A 23,322-nucleotide genomic window follows, 5' to 3' on the forward strand; every position below is an offset into this window, starting at 1 on the left:
GATTATCCATTTGGTTGTTACAGAAAAATTCTTAACTGTAATTGATGGTTGCTGCTGTAATAGTATATTGCCTGTATTTCTACCTCTAGTAATGGGCTTTATGTGCTAGATTTTAATATCCCTGAGCCTGGGCAAGTGCACGAGCCTTTTAAAAAGAAACATGGTTTACTTGCACAAAACTGATCAGTTTTGAGAGATTGTAAATGCCCTTGAAGTGGTCTTTGTAGGTATGAAACAAATGGTGAGAATTTGAATTGGTCCCTCTTATTATAGTATTGAAACTAAGTCTACTTAATTTATCAAGTCATGTTCATGCTCTGATTTTATATACTTCCTTCAGAGAAGGAAGCTGGCCTGTCCTAAGAGCTGACATGGCCAACGGAGTCCTGGTCTGGATGCTCCCCTTCCTGTCCTGAGAACAAAGGCCAGTTGCCTAGATTCCACTGGGAGCTTTCTGTCACTGTGCTCATGCCCAGAGTCGCCCGTTCTCCTAGAAATGTCTCTTCTAGGGTTGTGCTTTAGCTGTCACCTGGCACAGTCCTGGTTTGAGGCAGGGTAGGTGGACCAGGGTCTGAGGTGAGAGGCCCCCGGTGGCCATGGAGCCTCAGGGAACCTGAGCCTTCTTCATTTGGGGAAGGCAGGCACTGGCCGTGGCACACCAATAGCAAGGGAGGGGTCCCTGGGACCCTATGACAGACTTGCTTCCCAGCTCAAATGGGGGCAGACTAGATAGACCCCAGGGCTTCCCCACACCTGTGCTTCCTGCTTTGCTGAGACCAAGCCCAGAGGGGCCCTTCTCTCTGGAATCCAGGATGGGCCAAGCCTCCTCGATTTACTGGCCTAGGACTAAAGATCTGTTGCTCTGGTACTTGGTCAATTGGCCAGTGGCTCTCCACTCACTCACTGACTTACTCCGCTGTTAAACTGAGCAGCCAGGTACTGGGGGCTCTGTTCCATTTTGAGAGAAAGGAAAAGGACCCGGCCTGTCCTCCAGTGGGAAAGACAAGAACTAAGACTAAGAATGCTGGGACTTCCCTGGTGGCGCAGTGGTTAAGAATCCGCCTGCCAATGCAGGGGACACGGGTTCGAGCCCTGGTCCGGGAAGATCCCACATGCCACTGAGCAACTAAGCCCGTGCACCACAACTACTGAGCCTGCGCTCTAGAGCCCACATGCCACAACTACTGAAGCCTGTGCACCTAGAGCCTGTGCTCCGCAACAAGAGAAGCCACCGCAAGGAGAAGCCCGCGCACTGCAACGAAGAGTAGCCCCTGCTCGCCGCAACTAGAGAAAGCCCGTGCACAGCAATGAAGACCCAACGTAGCCAAAAATAAATAAATAGATAAACTAAAAAAAAAAAGAATGCTTATAAGCAGTTTATTGACAAGTAAAAATGATGCCACATAGACTAAGCTGTAGCAAGACTTAAGAAAGGGAAAGAGGAGTGAGAGGAGAGGAGAGGGCAGGAGAAAGAAGGGACGTGGAAGAGGGACTGAGGGAAAAGGAAGGAGAGAGAGAGATGGGGGGAGCACTGCTTTCTGACCCTACAGACCCTCCGAATTTTCTCTCCTTGGCCATTTTTGCTCTGTTTTGACCCATCAGAAACTGTTTTTTTTTAAACATCTTTATTGAAGTATAATTGGTTTACAATGGTGTGTTAGTTTCTGCTTTGTAACAAAGTGAATCAGTTATCAGAAACTGTTTTTGAAGACAGTTCCTAGTCATGAACTTAAACATAAAATTCTTGCTCTGGGGAAGCAAAAGTATCAAACAAATGATTTCTCAGGGTCCCAGAGCAGCAAAGTAGAAAGTAGATGGGCTGAGGCAGCTGGAGGCCTAGAGCTGCTGCCTATTAGCTGGGTTATTGTGACTTGACCTCTGAGCATCAATTTTCTTCAGCTGTAAAGCAGAGTTAATTCAAAAGTGGAAAGTGGAGTTGTTACGGGAATTAAACAAAACAAACCAGCTTTTCTAACTGATTAGATTTTGTCTATCAAAACAATGTTCCTCATTAGAAAAGCTTATTGATAGTGGTCTTGTTTCAACACTTATAGGAACTGGTATTAACCCAATACTAGATTTTGAAAAGCTCTTATTTAGAGGAAGTTAAGTACCCACACAACAGGTGCTATTTGTTACCTTTCTCATGAATTCGTATACAATAACGGGTATAACCCTGATCCTCAAACCTGGAGACAGGTGAGGGCTTTGGCTTCTCTTGGGCTTGAAATTAAGAAGCCCCTACAGCCTTTGTCCCAGTGCTGGTGTGATGGCAGTGTCTCCCTCTATACTGCAGTCATTCTCCTGTTCTTCCCTTCTGAGTCCTGCCTCTCTTTCTATGGGTTTAGCAAGAAAAACAATTCTGAATTTCTCCTTAGAAATTTTCTCTTGGAAGTTTTCTCCACCTGTCAACTTTTACTAGCCAACACGCTGCTCTCTAAAGGGCCCCCATGGTTATGGATCTGAATTTGCATACACATTGAGTAGTTTGCCTTGAAAATGGCCCTTAGCAGGCTCCCAGCTCATTCAAAACTTGTGTCAGATTAAAACAAAAAATTATAGAATGTTACCTTTCAAGTGTTTAAACAGATGACACAAATATGAAACAGAGACAGAATACCCTACCATCTGAAGAGCTCCTGAAACCGTGTACAAGTCCCAGTGTCCTTGTCATGTTGTAACAAAAATAGAAATGAGGTTTTTCCTCTCTTGATAACAAGGAAAATAAAGGGAACAGTGAACAGGTGAGAGAAGAAACATAAACTGACCTGAAAGAATTAATCGGTCCTAGTTTTACTTTAACTGTTACTAATATGTAGTGTCTGTAACTAGATTTGTCCCTCACAAAGCTAACCTCTAAGGCTCTATGACACTATGTGAATTACATCCTGCACCTAACACTCTCTGATCCTGTGTGAATTACATCCTGCACCTGGTGTTTACACTCCCTGAACTCTCTTGTAGCAAATCATCCTTTGTAGCATTCTGCCTTTCAGAAAGGTCATGGGCCAATAACCCAGAGACAACAGACTGAGCTGCCTGACACCAGCTGTGACTGTTTTGAAATAATGCAAGAAGAAGAAAAATGCAAGACCTTCACTACTTTGATCCTTATCACCTACCCCAGACTTCGAGCTCCACCTATAAGACCTCTTCTGATTCCTCAGGGAGGGGGTGGGGGGGGCACAGTTCTTGAGGTGCTAGCCTACTCTTTGCCTGGCAAAGAATAAAGCTTCCCAATTTCTTTTCCTCCGAAACTCTGTCTCCATATTTCCACTTGGCATCGATGCACAGAGAGCCAAGATTTCTGGCATCACTCCCCAGGGCTTCCCACCTAGGGAGGGACCACTGCCTGTCACAGCTTTTACTAAGTCCTGCTGTCAGAGCCTCAGGCCCGGTCTCTCAGCATCTTCCCTGCTCTGACACCAGCGTCCCTGGACCCACAGGTTGTCACCAAATAAAAGTGGACATGGAGGGGCCCTCCCCTACTTCCTAGCATCCTCCACTCCTCTCAGGTGTGCAGACACGTGGACCTTTTGAAGATGCATAGTTAGGGGGAGGGAAAATGATTGCGTTTATCTCCGATCTGCTGAAGATTTTCCTTAAGCTTTGAACCTGAGCTATTTTGCTTAGTCATAAAAATGCAAAATACCATTCCAACAGCAAATCTGATTCACTCCAAACCCTGTTATACTGTGGAAATTCAGTAAATCACCAACAAAAGGCAGTTCTGGAAGCACAATCCTCCCTTCTTCCTTTATTTGGTGCTCAAAATCCAGCAAGGTCCAGGGATCATGGTCTAGCTTCTTCCTTTCCCTAAGTTCCAGGACTGTTGACTCTAGAGGGCTCATCAAGGAAGCTTACCTTCACCCAGCCACTCCCCATCTGCAGAGCATTTATGCAGGGCACAAATCCCTCCCCAGGGACGGATGCAAACTCTCTTCCAACAAAAGTCTGTCTCTTAACCAAATAAACCTACTTGGAGCATCAGCAAAAGGTCTACTTCGGTGGGCATAAAAAGAGATCCTTCCCCCCATAGCCTTGCTCTCTCTTTTGGCTTTTCTTCTCCCCACTGATTTCTCCAGAACCTAAGAAGCAAATGGGAAGAAGCGGCAAGGAAAAGAATGAAAGGAAACAATGACGTGTGACATCCCCAAAAGGATCTCTGACCAGTAATGATAGGGTTGCCAGATGGGAGGCAGGAATCATTGCAACCATAGCCTTCTTACTGCCTTAGAAGTTATAATCAAACTCTAAATGTAAAGGTAAACCATCCAAGCCAGCTGATGTTCCCTCCCGAGGCATGTCTGGGAACCATACTCTCCACCACACTGTCAAAGCACGCATCACACTTTGCCATTAGAACACAAAGCTGTAATTCTGGATGGCATTCCTGACCAAGGAGTCTGGGCAAATAAATGCTAGAGATGACCTGCAATGGCTGTAGAAGTAGACCACGATGCAGCTCTAATTGTCCAATTAGTAAAATAAGGCTCCAGCTCCATGACATGGAAACAAACAAATACTCGGAAGTCCTTCTGTGACAAGAAGGGCCCACATGGCGCACCACACCAGTTCTGTTGTATCAACTTATATAAAACTAAAATATTGGTTATAAAATAATTTAACATTTATTTGCTGGCCTTCATAGAATTTAGAAGACTTTGGACACATATTGTAGGTGGACTAAAGTTCTTAAAAAACAAACAAAAAAGACAAGGTAAAACCGATGTTTATCCTTTCCCCTCAATAAGTTTCTCTTTAGCTGACATAAGTATTAAAAATGTTTTCAATCTATGTGGAATCTTAAAAAATGGTACAAATGAACCTATTTACAAAACAGAAACAGAGTCACAGATGTAGAAAACAAACTTATGGTTACCAAGGGGGAAAGGGGGGGAGGAGGGATAAATTGGGAGATTGGGATTGACATGTACACACTACTATATATAAACTAGATAACTAATAAGGACCTACTGTATAGCACAGGGAACTCTGCTTAATACTCTACAATGACCTATATGGGAATAGAATCTAAAAAAGAGTAGATATATGTATATGTATAACTGATTCACTTTGCTATACAGCAGAAGCTAACATAATATTGTAAATCAACTATACAATACTCCAATAAAAATTAACAAAAAAAGTGTTATCTCAAAAAAAATTTTTTTAATGTTTTTAGTGTTTTTAAACTCATAGAGGGAAAGATTATACAACGTCCAAAGTGCCTGCCAGTATCCTCCAATTAAAATGGCGGGAGGCTGTCAGTACTCAAAGCTGCCCCACAGAGAGCTTGTCACTAATCTGAAAACCAGCTGGGCTTCTACGGATGCTTTCACTGCCTAGTGAATGGCTGACTTCCCTGCTGCCTGTTGCTTTCGTTAGAGGCTCTTTATCGAAACAAATACTCTAATAAATATGCTTATTAAGTTTCATTTTTTATTTTAGAAATCAGGTTTTTTATTTTTAATTTTTTTTAACTTACCCACACTTTATGTCCTTAGGTGCCTTTAAGAGCCCAGCAGGTCTTCACTTAAATAAACAAACCATTAGGCTGAGACACTGTCTAAATGGGCACCATTAGCAGGTTAATAAATCCAGTCACTTAAGAATTTTAGCCTTGACGAAGATACTCCGGGAAATAAATTAAAATATTCTAGCCTAAGGAAGCCTCCACACCAATGACTCACTGCAAATACACTGAAATATTTACTCTCCTTCAGATCTTTCTGGCTTCTGCAAGAATTTAGATTAATCATCCTTTAGGCTCCATCTGGGTCAGGAGGGAAGACTTTCACGGCCTGGTTAACTACTAGGGATTTTTTCCTAGTGTGGGAGGAGGAAAGCAGGAATATTTGTTGGGGGGCTTTTGAGAGCTAGTGTGTGGGTTTGCTGAGCACTCCCATGAACGCTGAGACCCCGGACATGTGAGGAGTCATGTGGAGGGAACGCCCCCTGCACTACCAGGCAGACTCACCCACCTCCGTTGCTCTTTCATTCATTCACTGAACACATGCCCTGCCTCTCTCTCTGAACCCAGTCTCTACCACTTGGCCCCCACTCCCTTTGCTCCAGACTCACTGTCTCTTAAATAGGCTGACTTGATTCCCAACTCAGGGCCTTTGCACTTGCTGTGCCGCCTGCCTGGAGCACTCTTTTTCCAGTTCATGAAGTCTCTGCTCAAAAGTCACCTTCCCCAAGAAGTTTCCTCCAGCACCTAACTAAGAAAGGATCCCTTCCACCCCCCTCTCTATTCTCGTTTTCTTAATAGCACTTGTCGGTATTGGATTAAGCCAGGTGTGGATGATTGCCCATCTCTCCATCAGAATGTAACCGGCAGGAAGACAGAACCTGTCTCTTGTTCATGGCCGCTTCCCCAGAACGATGCCTGGCACCAAGGAGGTGTTCACTAGAGATTTGCTGATAAGTAAGCACAACCATAAGGGAGGTACAGCTGGTAAGAGAACTCACCCCAGAGGAAGTGACATTTGTGGGAGGGAGTTAGATTTGGGGAGGAAGGGGTTCCAGAGGAGAGAAGGCACAGAAAGCAGGGAAAAGAGGCTGCAGAAATCTCGTCAGAGTGCTGAGCCAGCAATTTCTGGAGGATTGCAAAACCTTGGCGAAAGGTTAAAGAGGTGAGAAAGAGCACCCATGTCTGGCCTTCAACAAAGTACCTGCTGAGCTCTCCTCCAGCAAAAGTTGCCGGAGAACCTGCTCCTGCCTGGAAACCAGACCAGGGGAGGGAGAGCCATTGCCGAATGGCGCCCTCTTGTGGCCAGAGCCCCCAGAACGGATGCTCAGACTATGGCTTTAGTGTGTGGCCCTACACCTCCCTTCTCTGATTCTGATTCTCTTTTCCCTTTACCAAAACCAAACGACCAGACAGACAGACAGAAAAACCACCACCCAGTGTGGCAAAGTTTATCCTTTGGTAAGACCGCTCCTCAGACTTGCCATTTTGAAGGGAGTTCATCTGTTTAAAGGTCGGGACTCCGTTGGACAATCATAAAGGCACCCACTTACTGAGCACGTCCCATGTTTGCAGATCATTAGTGTGCTTGTTAAGGTAATCCTCACTGTACTTGGGGTGACTCTCAGTGTCCCCATCACACAGAAGAGGAAGGTGAGGCCCGGAGAGGAAACAGCAGCCCGGCGGCGGGGCTAGCAAGCCGTGGTCAGGACTCACACCTGGGCAGGTGCTCCACATCCACGCTCCAGCCGTGGTCTGGGGCCACACGGATGGGAGAAAAAGGCCAGGCCTGGGCAGCTGAGGGAGAGGCCAGGACAGTGGTCGGCACAGTAGGGGACTAATGCCTCCACTACAGTCGTCTCCCTCCCCCTGAGCTGCCCCAGAGACTGCAGCCAAAGAAGCTGCCAATAAAGAAAGAAAAACTCCACGGCTGAGGCTGGTGCGGGACGTGGACCGGAGCCTCCTGGGGACCCTGGGAGCAGAGCCAGGGCTGTCACGGCGCCAGGCTCGGCCTGGCCCGACCCTGTGCAGGCAGCCCAGCGTGGCGGCCTGAGCTCGGCCACGTCTCAGCCTCCTTCACCATTTATGGTAGCTGAGCCTCCGTTTGGCCTTCACGGGCCAGTCAGTCCCGACGCTGGGAGGGGGCCCTCGCTCACACAGGGCTGCTCTCAGAGCAGATCCACGTAGCTCTGGCAGAGTTCTTGCCGGGGACCTCTCTGTTTCTGCTTTGAAACATGCTCAGATGGGCAACCACCCAGGACCTGCCCCTCCCACAGACCTGGGGGCAAGGAGGACAGCCCCCAGGCCGAGTGGGAGGGCTTCCTGGGAAGAAGCAGGGCCAGTCCCCGGCTGGCTGGCCAGTGCACATGGGCACTTCACAGGAATCGCAGAGAACTCAGAGGGGCTGGAGAGAGCCTCTGCAGCCAGGCCACAGCCAAGTCAGGGCACCAGTGCCATTCCTCTATCCCTAGGGGCGACAATGCCCAGCCCCGGGGGGCGAGGGTCAGCCCCACTCTGGGGCCAGGGGACTTGCACTCTGCAAAAGGGCAGGAAGTTTCAGTGGTTTGGTGATCTGGGTTCAAAAGGCCAGTGTGGCTCACGGCCTTGGGGTGCTTAGGCAAGTGACGTTGATTTCTTGAGAGCCTCAGACGCTTCTATGTAGGATAGGAGGAGCACTGCCCCCCAACCCTGGGCTGCTGCTGCTCACATACAGGAAGACTCTCCCCAAGAGGCCGAGCCCTGGGGGAACAGAGCGGGGAGGCATGTCTCCTGCTAGGCTGCTGGAAAAGCAGGGCACGGCGCATCTGTTCCCAGCACCCGGGCCCCAGTCACCGGGGGAGCTGGGGGCCCGGGCTCAACCGGGGCTGGGGAGTCAGGCTTACCTGAACACCTGGGGCCCAAGAAGTCCTTCCCTGGCACTGTCACCATGCCTGCCGATACCACAGCCCAGACAGCTCTGTCTTGAGTCTGTGGCTCTCCAGGGACTTCCTGGGACTAAGCGCTTGGTGCTGATCAATGGATGACAACCATAATAATCAGATTACTGGACACCAGGCTGGTGAGGTATAAGAGCAAGCCTGGGGTGGTGGGGAGGAGCAAGGGCAGAAGGAAAAGGGGGGCAAACGGTGGCCCTCTGGAAGCCTCAATACTGGCACTTGTTACCCTGTGTCTCCCAGTGTCCCCCAGTGCGTGAGGGGTCACTTGTGAGAGCCTAAGTCCTCCAGGGATACTTCATCTTTCAGTGCGTGCGGTTTTCTGCCTACCAGACTGGAAGCTTCTTGAGCCAAGGGAGTCTTTGCCTCTTTCCCCTGCATCTTCCCTCAGCCTTGGTGGGGTGAGGGGGTGGGGGACTGGCTTTGCATGTCCATCTCCCATGGCAGACCCTGGTCACTGTGAGCTCCTGGAGGCCATCGCCTCCACCTGCCTTCCTTTAGGTGCGGTGCCCTTTCTCCAAAGCAGATGTGTTGGCAGGAAAGGTGCTTCCAGAGAGGTGCCCAGAGGCTCCTACCATGGACAGTGACCCGGGCGCTGCAGGACACCTGCCCCAAGGTGTTCTGGGCCAGACAGGTGTAGGTGCCATCGTCCTCTGGGAGGGCATCCTGGATGTGGAGCTCAGCCACGCCAGCCTCGCAGGTGGAGTGAGCATACTGGATGGGCTGCCCTGTGGAGGGAAGCACAGGAAGGCTCAAGCAGGGAGCACCCAGTGGCAGGGTGTGAGCCCTGTCCTCAGCAGGGCAGCTGTTGTCATCACGCTGATGTTCCCCATGCTTGCTCAGGCCCACTGAGGACCACCCCCAGCCAACTGGACAGAGGCTCGAGGAGGGGAAAAAGAGGCAGGTGCTAGGGAGGTAAAGGAGAGGGAGTGATTGTGTGGGGGGAGGAGCAAGGCCGGGGCTGGTAGGACTTGGGGGACAGATTCTGGAGGCACTTAGAATGCAGGCAGGAAAAGGACAGAGTGCTGTGCATTCTGTTTAAATAAATAGTCCCCAAATCCACATCCTAGACTTCACAGAATCCTGAGCCTGGAAAGAATCTGACAGGGTCATCTGGCCCATAGCCCAGCCTCAGGCAGAACAGACCTCACCCAGACTGCACATGAGGCTCCCGGCTCCTTTTAGATGTCTCCAGAAACAATGATTCCATTTCCCATTGCAGATATTTACCAGAAGCAATTCTGCACCCTCAACCTAACACTGCAATGACATGCATTTTAGGATTCACAGAAAAGATAAATACAGGGAAGTAAAAAATGACTCTGGCCCTTTCTTCCAAGAGTCCCTTGCATGGAGGGCCCTTTATTCAGGTCACATAAAGTCCTGTATGGAGATAGAAGTGTGTGGCGTGAAATTCAGTGGTTTCTTTAATGCTATATGTTCCCGGGATTTTATCATTCCAGGATGTGAGCTTTCATTTCCAGGAAAAAAAAAAAAAAAAAAAAAAGAATCTCATTACTGAAGATCCTGGCCTTAGAGCAGGAATGTTTCCATTCACCATATAGGAAGCAACTGTCAGTTCCTTCCCTTGTCAGCCCAGGCTCCTGGTTTGCACATCATAAAACTGGGGGTGGGCAGTGGGAGAGGGAGAAAGTGCAGAAAAAGGTCCTCTCCCTGCAATCCAATGTTTTCTTCTGCACATAGCAACACTTCACATCTCCATGACAAGGACTGCCAAGTCAGCCACAGGGCCAGAGGAAAGAGATTCCACTGGCCCGACTGCACTTCATAGAAGTGGGGCTGGGGGATGGGAGAGCCAGGGGCCAGATCCTGCTACTGAGAGGACTGAACACCCGTGTGTGTGTGTGTGTGTGTGTGTGTGTGTGTGTGCGCGCACGTGTGTGTGTGCATGTACCTAAAACCTCTCTTCCTTGGGAATACCAGTACAGTCCATGACTGCCATCTAAGTGCCTCTGCTGTTGAAACCTGTGCCAACAAGCTGTTTGAGAGCTCTCCTTTTACTGGAGCATAGCTCACTTTGGCTCCACAAGCATGGGGTGAAATGGTGGCTCCAGAAAGGAGTTGTTGGCTCAGGGCACTCAGAATTAGGCAACACAGAACTCCCAGCTCCAAGACTGGTGAGATCAGAGTTGGCGGCCAAGGGTCCCCGACTTGTGCATGATCGCCCTCTAGTGGGAAGAGTGTGAAAATGCCAAGATTCGCCAAGAGTAAGGTGGGGTTGCTTTTCAGTTTGGAGAGGTGTAGACCAGGGGTCAGCAAACTCCTGCTCGTGGGCCAAATCCCACTTGACGCCTGTTTTTGTATAGCCCAAAAGCTAAGGATAGTTTCTCATATTTTAAATGGTGGGAAAAAAATCAAAGGAAGAATATTTCATGACGTGTGACAATTGTGTGAAATTCACGTGCCCATAAATAAAGTTCTATTGCAGTACAGCCACACCCATTCATTTACATGTTGTCTCTGGCTGCGCTCTGTGCCATGACAGCAGAGTTGAGTAGCTGTGACAGAGACTGCATGGTCTGCAAATTTGGAAATACTTACCAACTGGTCCTTTATTGACAATGTTTCTTGATGTCTGGCCTGGAGTGTGAGACAGGCGGAAGGGAAACTCTCTTGCTCAGAGCCCTTCCTAGTCTTTAACAACCATGCTCTGTTCCAGCTGCAAGGAGGCTGCCTCCCTGCAGTCAGTCACGGAATCCGATAGGAGCTCTGTCCGTAATGAGGGGTGGAGACCCCAATTCTCACCTCTCTGCCCACACATAGGGAGACCCCAAGGCAACTTCTCTCACTGACCAAAGATCATTTCTAGCAAAGCCTAAGCAAACTATACCGATGAGGCAGGTTCACAGGCAACACGGCAATGGTGCAGAAATGACTGGGGCTATTTGGTGCACAGGTGACGGGGCCGCTGCTCCCTTAAGGAGCCTATTCCATCAGCGTGAGAGCTGGCAGAGACCCAAACCTTCTGTTCCAGCCCATCTCCTCACCAATAAAGAAGCCGATGCCCAAAGAGGTAAAGGGGGGTGTCCAAGGTCACCCAACCACTCGATACGGAGAAGGACAAGTGCAGATCCTTCATCCTCCCTGCAGATCCCCAAAGCAGACCCCACTCAATTTCACCAATTTTATGGACTGTTCTCAGTTCTAATAATAGAGTACTCCCATACTTTTGGAATTTAAAGGCTTTTTTTTTTTTTAAAAAGAGAAGGGTGATAATATATAATAATTTTTTTTTCCAAAGGACCTTACTTGGCAAAAAAAAAAAAAAAAGTTGGGATGTCTCTATAGGACTATAATGTTAAAAAGAATTACTGGTCTATAAATCCCCAAACCACTTGCTGCTAAATAAAAGGCAAGATCCCATGAGCAACTGCTAGTGTGGTTCATTAATCTGTTGGTATATTTGTTCATTTATTGACTCAACAAATATTTATTGAGGGCCACTCTGAGCCTGGCCATATGAAAAGGAACTAAATTGCTTGGGCACCTAGGTGCCAGGCATCTCATTAACTGTTTTATATAAAGGATCTAATTTAATTTTCACAACCGCCACCCTGGAAGGTAGGTGGCATTATTCTTGTCTTGCAGACGAGGAGCTCAAGGCTCAGACAGGAATAAAACTTGCCCAGTGTCCCCAGCCAGGCATTAGCAGACTCCCAGGTCCCATGCTCTCTCTGTACCCCGTGCTTCCTTCTCATGCATAAACGGTTCAGAGTGATATGTGGGGAAGCCAAGTGAGAATGCAGGCAGGGTCAAGGGCCCAGGCAGCTGGAGCAGGGGGGACTCACCATTGAGCAGCCAAGTGATTTGGGGCACCGGGGTCCCCTGCACTGAGCACTGCAGCACAAAGTCCTGGCCCTCAACGACAGTGCAGTCCTTCAGGACACTGGAGAATGAGGGGGCTGCCTCCATCACGGCCAGCCCTGTGAAGGCAAAGAACAGACAGGTCAGATCACAGCTGACCTGTGCTGTTGACTGACCGAAGGCTGACACCTCACTGCCCTGGGCGCCCAGAGCTTGCTTCTTCGGTGGCCTGGCTTTGCCTGACCCATCATCACACAGGGAAGCAGGCAGCACCACTAAGGCAGAGACGTGGAGCCTAAGGCAGAGTCACTGGCAGGGGCTTTTTCCCTGTCACAAGACACCCCAGGTCTGGGAGTGCTCAGGACAAAGCTGGCCTCCTCTCCTCCGGGACACAAGTCCCCCCCGTCACCACCACCCCACCCCACCCCCCCGTCTTGTCTTGACTTTCACTATCCTGGAGCATCCGCAGAGCTCCTCCTTCCCCCTTTCTTGGCCCTATTCTACTTTCTGGTGTCTTTTATCGTCTTTGACGTGTCCCATCAGACGATGCACACATTTTTTTTTTTGATTTTAAAAATCCTTGGCCGAAATGTTTCATTAGATTGAAAATGTGGATAAAATAGATTTTTTAGGAAAACATAAATTGCCTAAGCTGACTCAAAGAACAATTTATAAATTAAAAAAATAGGCTGGCAACCTCTATGATCTAATCATAGAAATATCCCCTTATGGTTTACTCAAGAGATATATGTACAAGGATGAACACTGAAACATTGTATGTAATAGCTAAAGACCCTGCACACTCTTGTGAATATCTTTTTCACTTGTAGAGACCACAGGCCCATTGGTGAGGACATTTCAATTTTAAATTATTATAATTAATTTTTCCAATTCCAGGACAGAATCAAATGACAAGGACTTACATGGGTTCTAGTTTTCCAACCTAGGCCAGTGGTTCAGAAGCACTGGGGGCCTGAGACAATGCATTACTCGGTCCCCCTCATGATTCTGATTCACTTTCTCACTGAGAACCACTGAGCTGAACTCTCCAGAAGCCTTCTAAATAGGTGAGTTGGGGAGTATTTTGTAGTTTGGGGGCCATAATTAAGAGCAATAGGGATAGAAAATCTCTTCTACAACACCCAGAACATGCTGCAGAAGAGTGAAGGTGGCTGATAGCTGAGAAAAGGCAACTGGATTTGGTGATAAGAAGATATCTCACTGGTACTTTTCAAGAGAAGCTATTCAATACAGTGATGAGGGGAAAACCATATTATACAGCAAAGGTTTAAGGGCAAAGGCTAATATTCGAGGGCTTACCAGGTACTTTTCCAGAGGTGACAGTGCCACGAGACTGCTATCTTTAGCTCGTTTTATAGATGAAGTTCATAATTTCCCATAGTCAAGCCCAATGGTGAAGCAAGGCTTTACACCCAGTTCTCTGACTTTACATCCACACTTCTTCCTCTAGCCCCGAGCTCCCCTAAAGGGAGAGTAGGCAGTGGGAGCACAGCTACAAGTCAGGATGTGGTGCATCTGAATGGGACTGGTACCGAGGGAAGGGATGCCAGCCTATCTGGACAGGTGGGGGGAGGCACCACCTCCACCCCTTTGGCCGGCATCGAATTCCCTCATTAGAGAAATGCCTTTGGGAGTCACTGAAAACAATATGGGCTTTTGTGTCAGACCAACATGGGTTAGGAATATGCTATCTTTTACAAGGCATGGGACCTTGAACAAGTCACTTAACCTCACGACAGCTCAGTATTCTCATTTGGAAAATGGGTGTGACTCTATCTCATGAGATTGTTGGGATAACTAAATGGGGCCATGCAAGTAAAGCTTTTAGCACGAAGTCTGGCACATTGAACAGGCTTTCAGTGGGGGATTAGCTGTTATTATCAGATGGAAGCTGGGCGTGGAGACCGGACTAGCAGCACGTTTTGGGGTAAATGGAGAGGGAACGTGGGAGCTTAAGGGTCAGTGAAGCAGAATGAAGATTTTCTTTTTCTTTTTAGTTGAGGGGAGACCAGAGCACACCTGTAGGGAGGAGAAAGAGGCCTCTAGATAGGGGGACGGGGAGAGACTGAAGAAATGGTGGGACAGTCAATCGTTATTAGACCCGATCTTTGTGGGGATGGGAGGGATGGAAAGAGAAGTCTTGGTAAGGGAAACAGGCAGCTTTTCTGCAGTGATAGGAAGAGAGAGAGGAAGAGGTGTTAGACGACCTACATCTTGGTGAAGCCTTCTAGAGAACAGCTAAGGAGAAAGGCAGTCAAGCAGGACTTCTGGAATGGCACACTAAGGACTTCCATAAGTCTGCTCCTCCAGACAAGGAACAGGAACCCTGGCAAAAGTACTGAACATCAACTTTATCAGAACTCTGGAAATTACCCAAAGGCTTGCAGCATTCTGAGCAGCCTTCATTCTAAAACAAACAAACACACAGCTGAATCTTGGTAAGAACAGCAAGCTTTGTGGCATGCCCAGTTTCCACCCCCTCGCCCAGCTCTGCGGTGGCTTTAAAGCCCACATTGTCTTTCACCCCCAACTTGCTGCAGGTACAGTCTCCACGCACAGCTTCCATTTAATAATAGTAGCTAACACTCCAACCAAAGCTTCTTGGTTTTTAACCTTTGGTGGACACAATGCTAGGTGAGTACCCCGCCCTGACACAGAGCCCTGGATGATGAAGCTCAGGTTCCCCGACCTGGGACCTCTGCCTACAGGCGCTCCCACCTCCAAATGAATGGATAATATTCCTTGCAGAGGAACTGACAAATGTAGTAAAATTCCCAATTAAGAAGTGAGTCAATGGTATACAGTGAAAAGCAAGACTACCTCTCACCCCTTCCTGGACCCCCAGTTTCTCTTCCTAGAGGTAACTTGTGGACCCTTCCAGAAATGTTTATGCACACACAAGCATCAGTTTGCTTTGTGTACATAGGTTTCTTTTCCTTTAACACAAACAGCATATGATACACACGGCTCTCTCTGCGCTTGGCTTGTCCCCTGTACTAACATATCTTGGACAGGTTTCACTAGCAGGGTCTACAGGTCAGGCACATTCGTTCCCCTGGCTTCATGGCATCTTACTGTGTGAATGAACTAGTAAGCTCTTTTTTTGGAAACATTTATTATGGCAAATTTCAAACATACACAAAAGTAGAGAAAGCTGTATAGTGAATCATCATATCCCTGTTTCTCAACTTTCATAATGGCCAATCTCACTTCATTCATACCCCCCACTGAGTCCCACCACACATGGATTATATCTGAAGTAAATATCATAAATCATATCATTTCACCAGTAAATAACTCAACTTATATCTCTAAAATATATGGACTTTGAAAAAAATCACCACGAGATCCACCATCACATCTTAAAAATAGCACTAACTCCTTTATACTGAATATCTTGTCAGTGCTCAAATTTTCCTGATGTTCTTACAAAAAAAATTTTTTTAAAGGTGTCTCCATCAGGATCCATGCAAAGTCCATGTATTGCAACTATTGGTGTCTCTTATGTGTCTTTTCGTCTAAGTTTCCTACAGTTTGTTCCTTCTTTCCTTTTGGCTTGCAATTTACTTGTTGAAAAAATAGGTGAAGGTTATTTGTCTCATAGAGTTTCCATCAGCCTGCAATGTGCTGTGGTTTAATAAGTTCCTCAATAGTATGACATGAGTCTAGGGTCCCTAAATAGCATTTAAAGTGAAGGGGAAATCTTACAGAGAGATAGATGGGTGCAAGGCTATTGAACACAGTTCTGTTACAGTAGTGAAGAAATGGAAACAATAGAAACAATCTAAATGGAAACAACAATAAGGCCATGCCTAAACATCGTTCTATGAAATATTATACGGCCATTACAAAGCATGCTTTTAAACGATATTAAAAAATATAGAAAGAAATAGTATAGAAAGATGCTTATGTAACGTGAGCAAATTAGAATAGTAAGCAGTATACAAACAGCACAAAGCTAAATTTGTTTTAAAAATATTAAACTATCATTTACTTCTGAGTCATAAGATTATATACATTGTTTAAATTCCTCTCAATGAACATGCACTACTTTTATAAACAGACACTATAATGAGCACAAAAGATGTGGCACTCACATCACCTCACATCACTCCCAGTGTGTCGATCTGGTTCTCTGTGGTTACCAAAGTGAGACTTGGCAGCTCACAGCTGGGCTGGGCCTGGGGCCTGGGCATGTTATTCTGAGGTGATTCGGATGTGAACTCCTGATCAGGAATCACTCTCCTGGAGCAGTGACTCTGGCCTTGGCCGGTGGGTGGGGGCGATGTTTCTGTCGGGTGGCACACCCTGGGCGGGGGGCTGCAGGAGGTGACGCTTGTGCGTGTATGAAGCACCCCATAAAGGTCCTCCCTCAGGGAACCCGGGGTGACCTGGAGGAATGTACTCACTTTTCACCAGGAGGGTCCAGCCACAGGACACCCGGCCTCGGACATTGGCGGCTGTGCAGCTGTAGTTCCCGCTGTCCCTGGCCCGGGCTCTCAGGAGGCAGAGGTAATGGGTCCCCCCAGCTTCATAAACCTCGATGGTGCCTTCTCTTCTCCTCAAGGGGGCACCGTCCAGGAACCAGGTCACTTCGGGCTTCGGGATCCCTGAAACTACAGGGCCAGGTGAAGGACGGGAGGCCCCCGAGAGCACGCTGTACTTGTGGGGCGCAGGAAGGGGTGGAGAGGCTGAGCCGGAGGGCAGAGCCCAGTCCCGCGTGCAGCCGCCCTCACGCTTGAACCCGCTTTCTTACCCTTCCACCCCACATCCCAAGACGGAGGCAGGGTCCTTGGGGAGGAGGGCTACAAGGTGATAAGCTAGGTCTCCAGATCAGCCAGAGGGAGGAAAGAGGAGGGGACCCTGCGGCTTGTGTGTGGTGGAGATGGTGGTGATGGGTTTCCCACGGAGGGTGGTGAGAATTAGGGCTCAGGGTCAATGCTGTCTCCAACCATGAACAATGGGTCACTGCTGGGAGTTTCTCCAGAACAAGAGATATGACGAGATTGAGTCCTTCCGGAGGGGAGACCCCTGTAAGGTGCTTCCCAGGGTCGGGGAAGGGGCTCTAGTCCAAGGGGCCGGGGGATACAGGAGACTCTGACCACTTAGCCAAAGGAAGGGAGTGGCCACCCGGGGGCTAAGTGTGGGCACCAGCGGCCTCAGGCAGCTCTACTCACCCTCGCATCTGAACTTGACTGGCTGATCCTCACTGACTTCCTGGCTTTGGGGCTTGCTCTCAAATTTGGGGAATGTTGTGTCCCCCTGGCCCTCCGTGGGGACCTTCCGGGTAGCAACCTGGCTCACAGTGTCTTGGCTTCCCAGGCCACACTGCCTGGTGTGGAGGGCGGCTGGAGGGCGAGCAGCTGGCTTCTCCCTCTCTTCTCTGGAAGGAGACAGGGCTCCCGAGACTGGCACTCTCGGTGCCAGCTGCGCTTTTGCGGCCTGCAGGGTGATGGTGCTGGAAGTCTTCTGCAGGACGGGGGTCCTCAGGGCCTTTCCGGGCGAGTCGCCCGATGGCTCCGGCTCAGATTCCCTCGGGGGCTGAGGCTGGCTCCCCGTGGCCCAGGTCGGGGAGCCACCTCTCTGGATGCTGGAGCAGTTCTTACTCTCAGCTGCAGCCTCCAGGCCATCCAGTTTCAGCCCCTGAGCGATTCCATTGGTCACTTCCTTCCTGATGTCTGAATTGGCCACTTTTGTTCCTCTCACAAGCGACCTGTTTGGCGGATGCGTGGCGGGGGACAGTGGGGCAGAAGAAGGAATAGAACAATCATCTGGTTACACATTACAAGCCCAGACTCCTGGGATTACAAAAGCCCACAGATCAAGACAGAGTAAGAGCCGAGGTCTTTCTCTGCAGTTTGCTCAGTTTCCAGCCAGAAAACAAGCAGCCATTCTCGGTCTTCCCTGCCCCTCATCCCCAGCCCAGTGTTCTATCCACACTCATTACATCTGCCCTTTTTCTCTTCTCCACAAGCCCCGACCTGGTTCAGACAAGTGGTGTCCGCTGTCCACACGGGCCCTAACCCGTGTTCCACCCGGGACGCACAGTCCATCTTTTAAAAACATAAATTGAATGATGCCATTTTAAGCTTAAGAATTTCCAACAGCTTTTCCACTCGATTAAGAGTAAAACTGAGCTGTTCAAGACGGCCTGCATGGATGCCATGTGGGAGCTGGCTCTGCGTGGACCCCCCCAAGACACTGTCTCCAGTGCCTACCAGGCTGCAGCCCCTCAGGGTTCTTTGAGCCCCAGGCTCCCTCTCACCTCACCACTTTCACACCTGCAACACCTCTGTTTGGAACACTTTCTCCCTGAGCTTTTCCTCTCTTAGCTCATACTACTCCTCACAGGCCTGAGCTCAAACATCAAGCTTTCAAAAAGGGGTTCTCTGACCCTCTACTCCAAATTAGCGCTTCTCGTAGACTTATGTTTAGCGCTTATGTTTTGTGTGGCTCTGTTTAAGGCCCTTCTCTACACTAGACAGCTCACCATGCATACCCAGCATCTAGCACAGAGCCTCACGCTCAGGAAAGGAAGCTCTCCCGATGAAGACGTGCTGGGTGAGCAAGTAGATTCTGGCCTTGAACGTGGAGGGCATCCTTGCAGAGCAGTGCCCTTCCTAATGACAGCTAACTAGTAAAGATACTGAGCAGGGTCTGCGAGAGTCTCAATGCTGATGGCAAGCCTGACACAGAACCTGGACAGCAAATTACAATAGAATAAAACTAAACACCCCAAATAAAACAATGCCCCCCAAACAGTCAGTTCTCCCCCCTATACGGTGACTCAGAAATTCAGGGCGTTTCTTGATTACGAGCCCTCTTTTCTCTCAGGGCATTTCAAGATGGAAACATGATAATCACAAAGCCTACACATACCTATTGGCATCGTCCAAGCCTGGAAAAAGGGAGAAGGTAGAAAGACCGTTAGTGGAATGTTTTATACACCAAGAACAGAAAGTGATAAGACAACAATCTCTTGTTTATGACAGAGTTTGGCTTCCCAAACTCTCACTTTCCCCATCAGCTATGGTCCTCCCTCCCTCTCTCCTTTCAGCTTCCCTGGTCCTGAACTTCTTGGGTTAATCTGAGAAACTCCTCTGAGCCCTGGAGACACTGTTAAGCTTCCAGCACGGCCCTGGGCCCTTTATGGCAGCCTCTGCTGCCCCGCCCTGGGCACTGGAGCTTCCTGTTCTCTAGCCCACAGAAGGAAACAAAAACCACCCTACTGAAAACTTCAAACCCAAACAGTTTAACTTGCATGTGGCCCTCAAAAGAAACCCCCAGTGATCATTTTTGACAAATACCTGCTTCATTTTAAAGTGTACAGAGAAAGTGTAATTTTATTCAGTTCTTCAAAGAAAAAACATACAATTACTAGATATGTTTTTCTTGCCACATGATTTTAAAACATTTTTATCATGGAAAATTACAAAATATACAACAGTACAGAGAAGGATATAACAAACACTGAAAGCCTACACCCAGATTAGGGAAATATCAACCTTTTGCCAATCTTATCTATCCCTTTTTGTTTTGGTTATTTGAGGGGCTTTTTCTGGGAATATTTTCAAACAAAATGTCATTAAGTGCTTCAGAAGGAAACTTCTTTAATTCAGTGCAGGGGCAAGTAAAGGGAGAGGGACTAAAACACTTCTCCAGATGACTAACAGCAGGTCCTGAGTCTGTAGTGAGTTGTGAAGTCAAATGCTATGGTCAGGACAAGGGTTTTTTCTTTTTCTTTTTTTTAATTGCCAACGTTTTCTTATGTGGTAGTCCTACACTTTATTTATTTATTTAAAATATTTATTTATTTATTTATTTATTTTTTTCTGCACCGGGTCTTACTTGTGGCACGCGGGATCTTTTTTTTTTTTTTTTTTAGTTTCAGCATGTGGGATCTAGTTCCCCAACCAGGGATCGAACCCGGGTCCCCTGCATTGGGAGCGTGGAGTCTTACCTACTGGACCACCAGGAAAGTCCCCAGGGTTTTTTCTTTTAATGGTGTAGAACGGAAGAGAAAATGCCAGCATGTACTGTACATAATACTACTCAGGATTGTTTCATAAAACTTGTTTTAGTTAAATCTCTCTCTCTCTCTCTCTCTCCATCTATCTGTCTATCTATCTATCTATCTATCTATCTATCTATCTATCTATCTATCTATCTATCTCCTGGGTTGCAATGTAGAATAAATTTGTTTCTGTGGGTAGTGAACACACTTGGGCCAAAAATGTACAGAAAGCAAGAAGGGGTATTTTCTGAGAAAGGAAAGAGATGGGGAAGAGGACAATCAAAGAAATGAGGATAAGAAAGGAGGAGGAGGGCTTCCCTGGTGGCGCAGTGGTTGAGAATCTGCCTGCCAATGCAGGGGACACGGGTTCGAGCCCTGGTCTGGGAAGATCCCACATGCTGCGGAGCAACTAGGCCCGTGAGCCACAACTACTGAGCCTGCGCGTCTGGAGCCTGTGCTCCGCAACAAGAGAGGCCGTGATAGTGAGAGGCCCACGCACCGCGATGAAGAGTGGCCCCCGCTTGCTGCAACTAGAGAAAGCCCTCGCACAGAAACGAAGACCCAACACAGCCAAAAATAAAAATAAATAAATAAATAAATAAATTTTAAAAAAACAGAAAGGAGGAGGAGAGAGTAAGGTCATTTCCCTCCCAGATCCCCAAATCCCAGCCTGCTCAAGGTTCCCGCTAGAATGAAGTGACGTCAATCCCCTTCCCCCTCCGCACACTCTGGCTTCCCCAGGCTGGACTTGGCAGAACCAAGGGGAATGTAAGGGAGAGGCATATTCAAAGAGATTTCAAGAGAAGAGTTTACTGGGGCTGATGACTACAGCAAGAAGAGACAGCGAGTCAAAGGCGATGCTGAAATGCCCAGTCTGGTGGGAAGCAAAGAGTTACGCTGAGAGAGCACCTGATCTGAACGACAGGATGGATGACAAGATCAATTTCAGGCAGGTTAAATCTGAGGTGATGGCAAGACATTAGCAATGCCCACTCTTCCAAAAGGCAATTAGAGATGTAAATAAAAAAGGAGTCTGAGCAAGAAGGAAAAACTGAACACAGGTGTGCAGACACACGTGAAGCATCTTCCTCCGTGGCCGTGTCTGTGCTACTCGCCTACCCTTTCTTCTGATTCAAGACCCTGCCCCTGGGGAGGGACACATGAGTAGGTAAGTGTGACACGTGTAACACACAGACATGTAATGAACAAGCAGCTCCTTCTAGGAGGGTAGGGACTCCAGGAAGGGACGGTCCAGCACTAGCCCTCCCACCACCTGATACCTTGGATGGAGAGCTCAGCAGACATGGAGGCCTTCCCTGACCCGTTCACCACCATGCACGTGTACACTCCCACGTCATCTTGGTTGACCTCGTGGATTTCCAGGACTTGCACCCCATTCTTCTCAGACATAGACACACGGGAACTGGGCTGCAGGGGAACATCTCCCTGTGGATGGCATAGGCAGCTTGGTCAGAGAAAGTGCTCACCTTTTGACTCTGTCCTACCTCCTGCCAATCCAGGTGGGACAGACACCAGGCGTGCACAGCAGGGCCCTCTGCTCTGGGCTCTGTCAACATGCTTGGAGAGCAGCCTGAGGGCAACCCAAGGGCCCTGACCCGAGGCGCATGGATGCGCTGTGGTGTTCGGTCCAGCTGAGGGCAGGTGTATGGAACCTGTTTCAAAGGAGCCCTAGTTTGAGGTGGGAAATCCTATTTTCCTCACTTTAGTTCTCCTCTGCCTCCCTCCTCCTTTTATTGATGTTCCAGGGTCAGTACGGGAGAATCAGGAAACAGGGAAAAGGCATCCTGTCACTCATTTTTATCCAGGAGTTCCATCTGTGAAAAAGCTCCTCTCCCTGGCCTTGACCCCCAGGGCTCCTCACTGCCCTGTTAACATGGGCTGCTCCCCCTCCCCACTGCTGCCTCCTCTTCCCCCTCCCCCACCCCCTCCCCCACCTCTGTCTTCACATTGTTCAGCCCTGAATGATTTATAAAGCACTCCACGTGGAGCCTCCCAACAGTATTTGGAGGTAGGTGGGGTTATCTCTGCCTCATAGATAAGGAAGCTGGGGTTCTAAGAGATCAAGTGCTTTGCCCAGCATCTCATGCTTTGTCAATCAGGGAGCTGTGGCTTGAAATCAGCCCCAGATTTCAAACTCCACTCTCTTGACATGGTCAGGTCTGTCTTGACTCGGAAGTTTTATACTGTTTTGTGAGTGTGTGGATTACAGGACATCGTGGGCTGAGTAACACAGGGAGAATGTGCAAACAGGGGCAAGAACAGGCACGGCTACCAAACACATGAGAACCTCAAGGACGCTCTACGGTTGAAGTGGAAGGGACTGATTGGGAAGACAGACTCCCAGTAGTCCAGGGATCTAACCCAGAGTCAGGGCAGACAAAACCTCACCTTGAGCCAGGAGACCTGTGGCTGGGGCCGGCCAGTGATCTTGCAGGAGAATCGCCCCATCTGTCCTTCTTTGACCACCGCTCGGCCCAGCTTAGTAGCAAACTTTGGTGGGCATTCTCCCCAGATGCTAGGACGGGTCTCCACCGCAGGGGCTGCAAATCTGTCCCTGGAAAGAAATCAGCAGAGAATCTACAGCAATGCAGATCCTTTTCTCTCTGTCCCCACCCAACTTACTTAAGTTGGGCTCAGAAACCAGCAAAGGGCAACCTTCCCAATTCTGTGCCTCAAACACATTTCTGGAAAAATCTGTGGCACCAAAACCTATTTCCTCCACCTCCTGGGCAAGCAGCTAGCCTTCAGTTACTAGCCTCCCTTAAAGTTAGGTATGCTTGAATTCTACTGAGGTCTGGCCAAAGCTGGGCTTTGGCCAAAAGACTGTGAGCAGAAAGCAGAAACACCATGTGCCATTTCTAGGCTGGACCCATCAAAACCTCCTGTGCTATGCTCCACAGTCTCTCTTGCCCACCTTTCTGGCTAGATGCAGAGAGTCCTGCTGAGGCTCCAAGGCCTAGGAGATGGTGGAGCCACAAAACAGAAGGAGCCTGGGTCCCTGAAAGATAATGGGAAGGTTTTCCACCTGTCCAAGA

At 48.5% G+C, this 23,322-nt stretch overlaps 1 protein-coding gene across 6 annotated transcripts in view; it reads right to left on the reverse strand.

The window, feature by feature from the left end:
• Positions 1-23,322, reverse strand: part of MYLK (myosin light chain kinase) — a 269,948-nt gene that overhangs the window by 96,335 nt on the left and 150,291 nt on the right. For all 6 annotated transcript variants that reach the window (XM_061194266.1, XM_061194267.1, XM_061194261.1 and 3 more), the window contains 7 exons: positions 22,676-22,841; positions 21,547-21,712; positions 19,132-19,150; positions 17,430-17,965; positions 16,662-16,868; positions 12,216-12,350; positions 8,982-9,134 (listed from right to left, as the gene is read on the reverse strand). In XM_061194266.1, the coding sequence (XP_061050249.1) occupies positions 8,982-9,134; positions 12,216-12,350; positions 16,662-16,868; positions 17,430-17,965; positions 19,132-19,150; positions 21,547-21,712; positions 22,676-22,841 (1,382 nt within the window). The remainder of the gene's footprint in view (positions 1-8,981; positions 9,135-12,215; positions 12,351-16,661; positions 16,869-17,429; positions 17,966-19,131; positions 19,151-21,546; positions 21,713-22,675; positions 22,842-23,322) is intronic.

This window comes from Eubalaena glacialis, chromosome 6, assembly GCF_028564815.1.
Source record: "Eubalaena glacialis isolate mEubGla1 chromosome 6, mEubGla1.1.hap2.+ XY, whole genome shotgun sequence".
NCBI lineage: Eukaryota > Metazoa > Chordata > Mammalia > Artiodactyla > Balaenidae > Eubalaena > Eubalaena glacialis.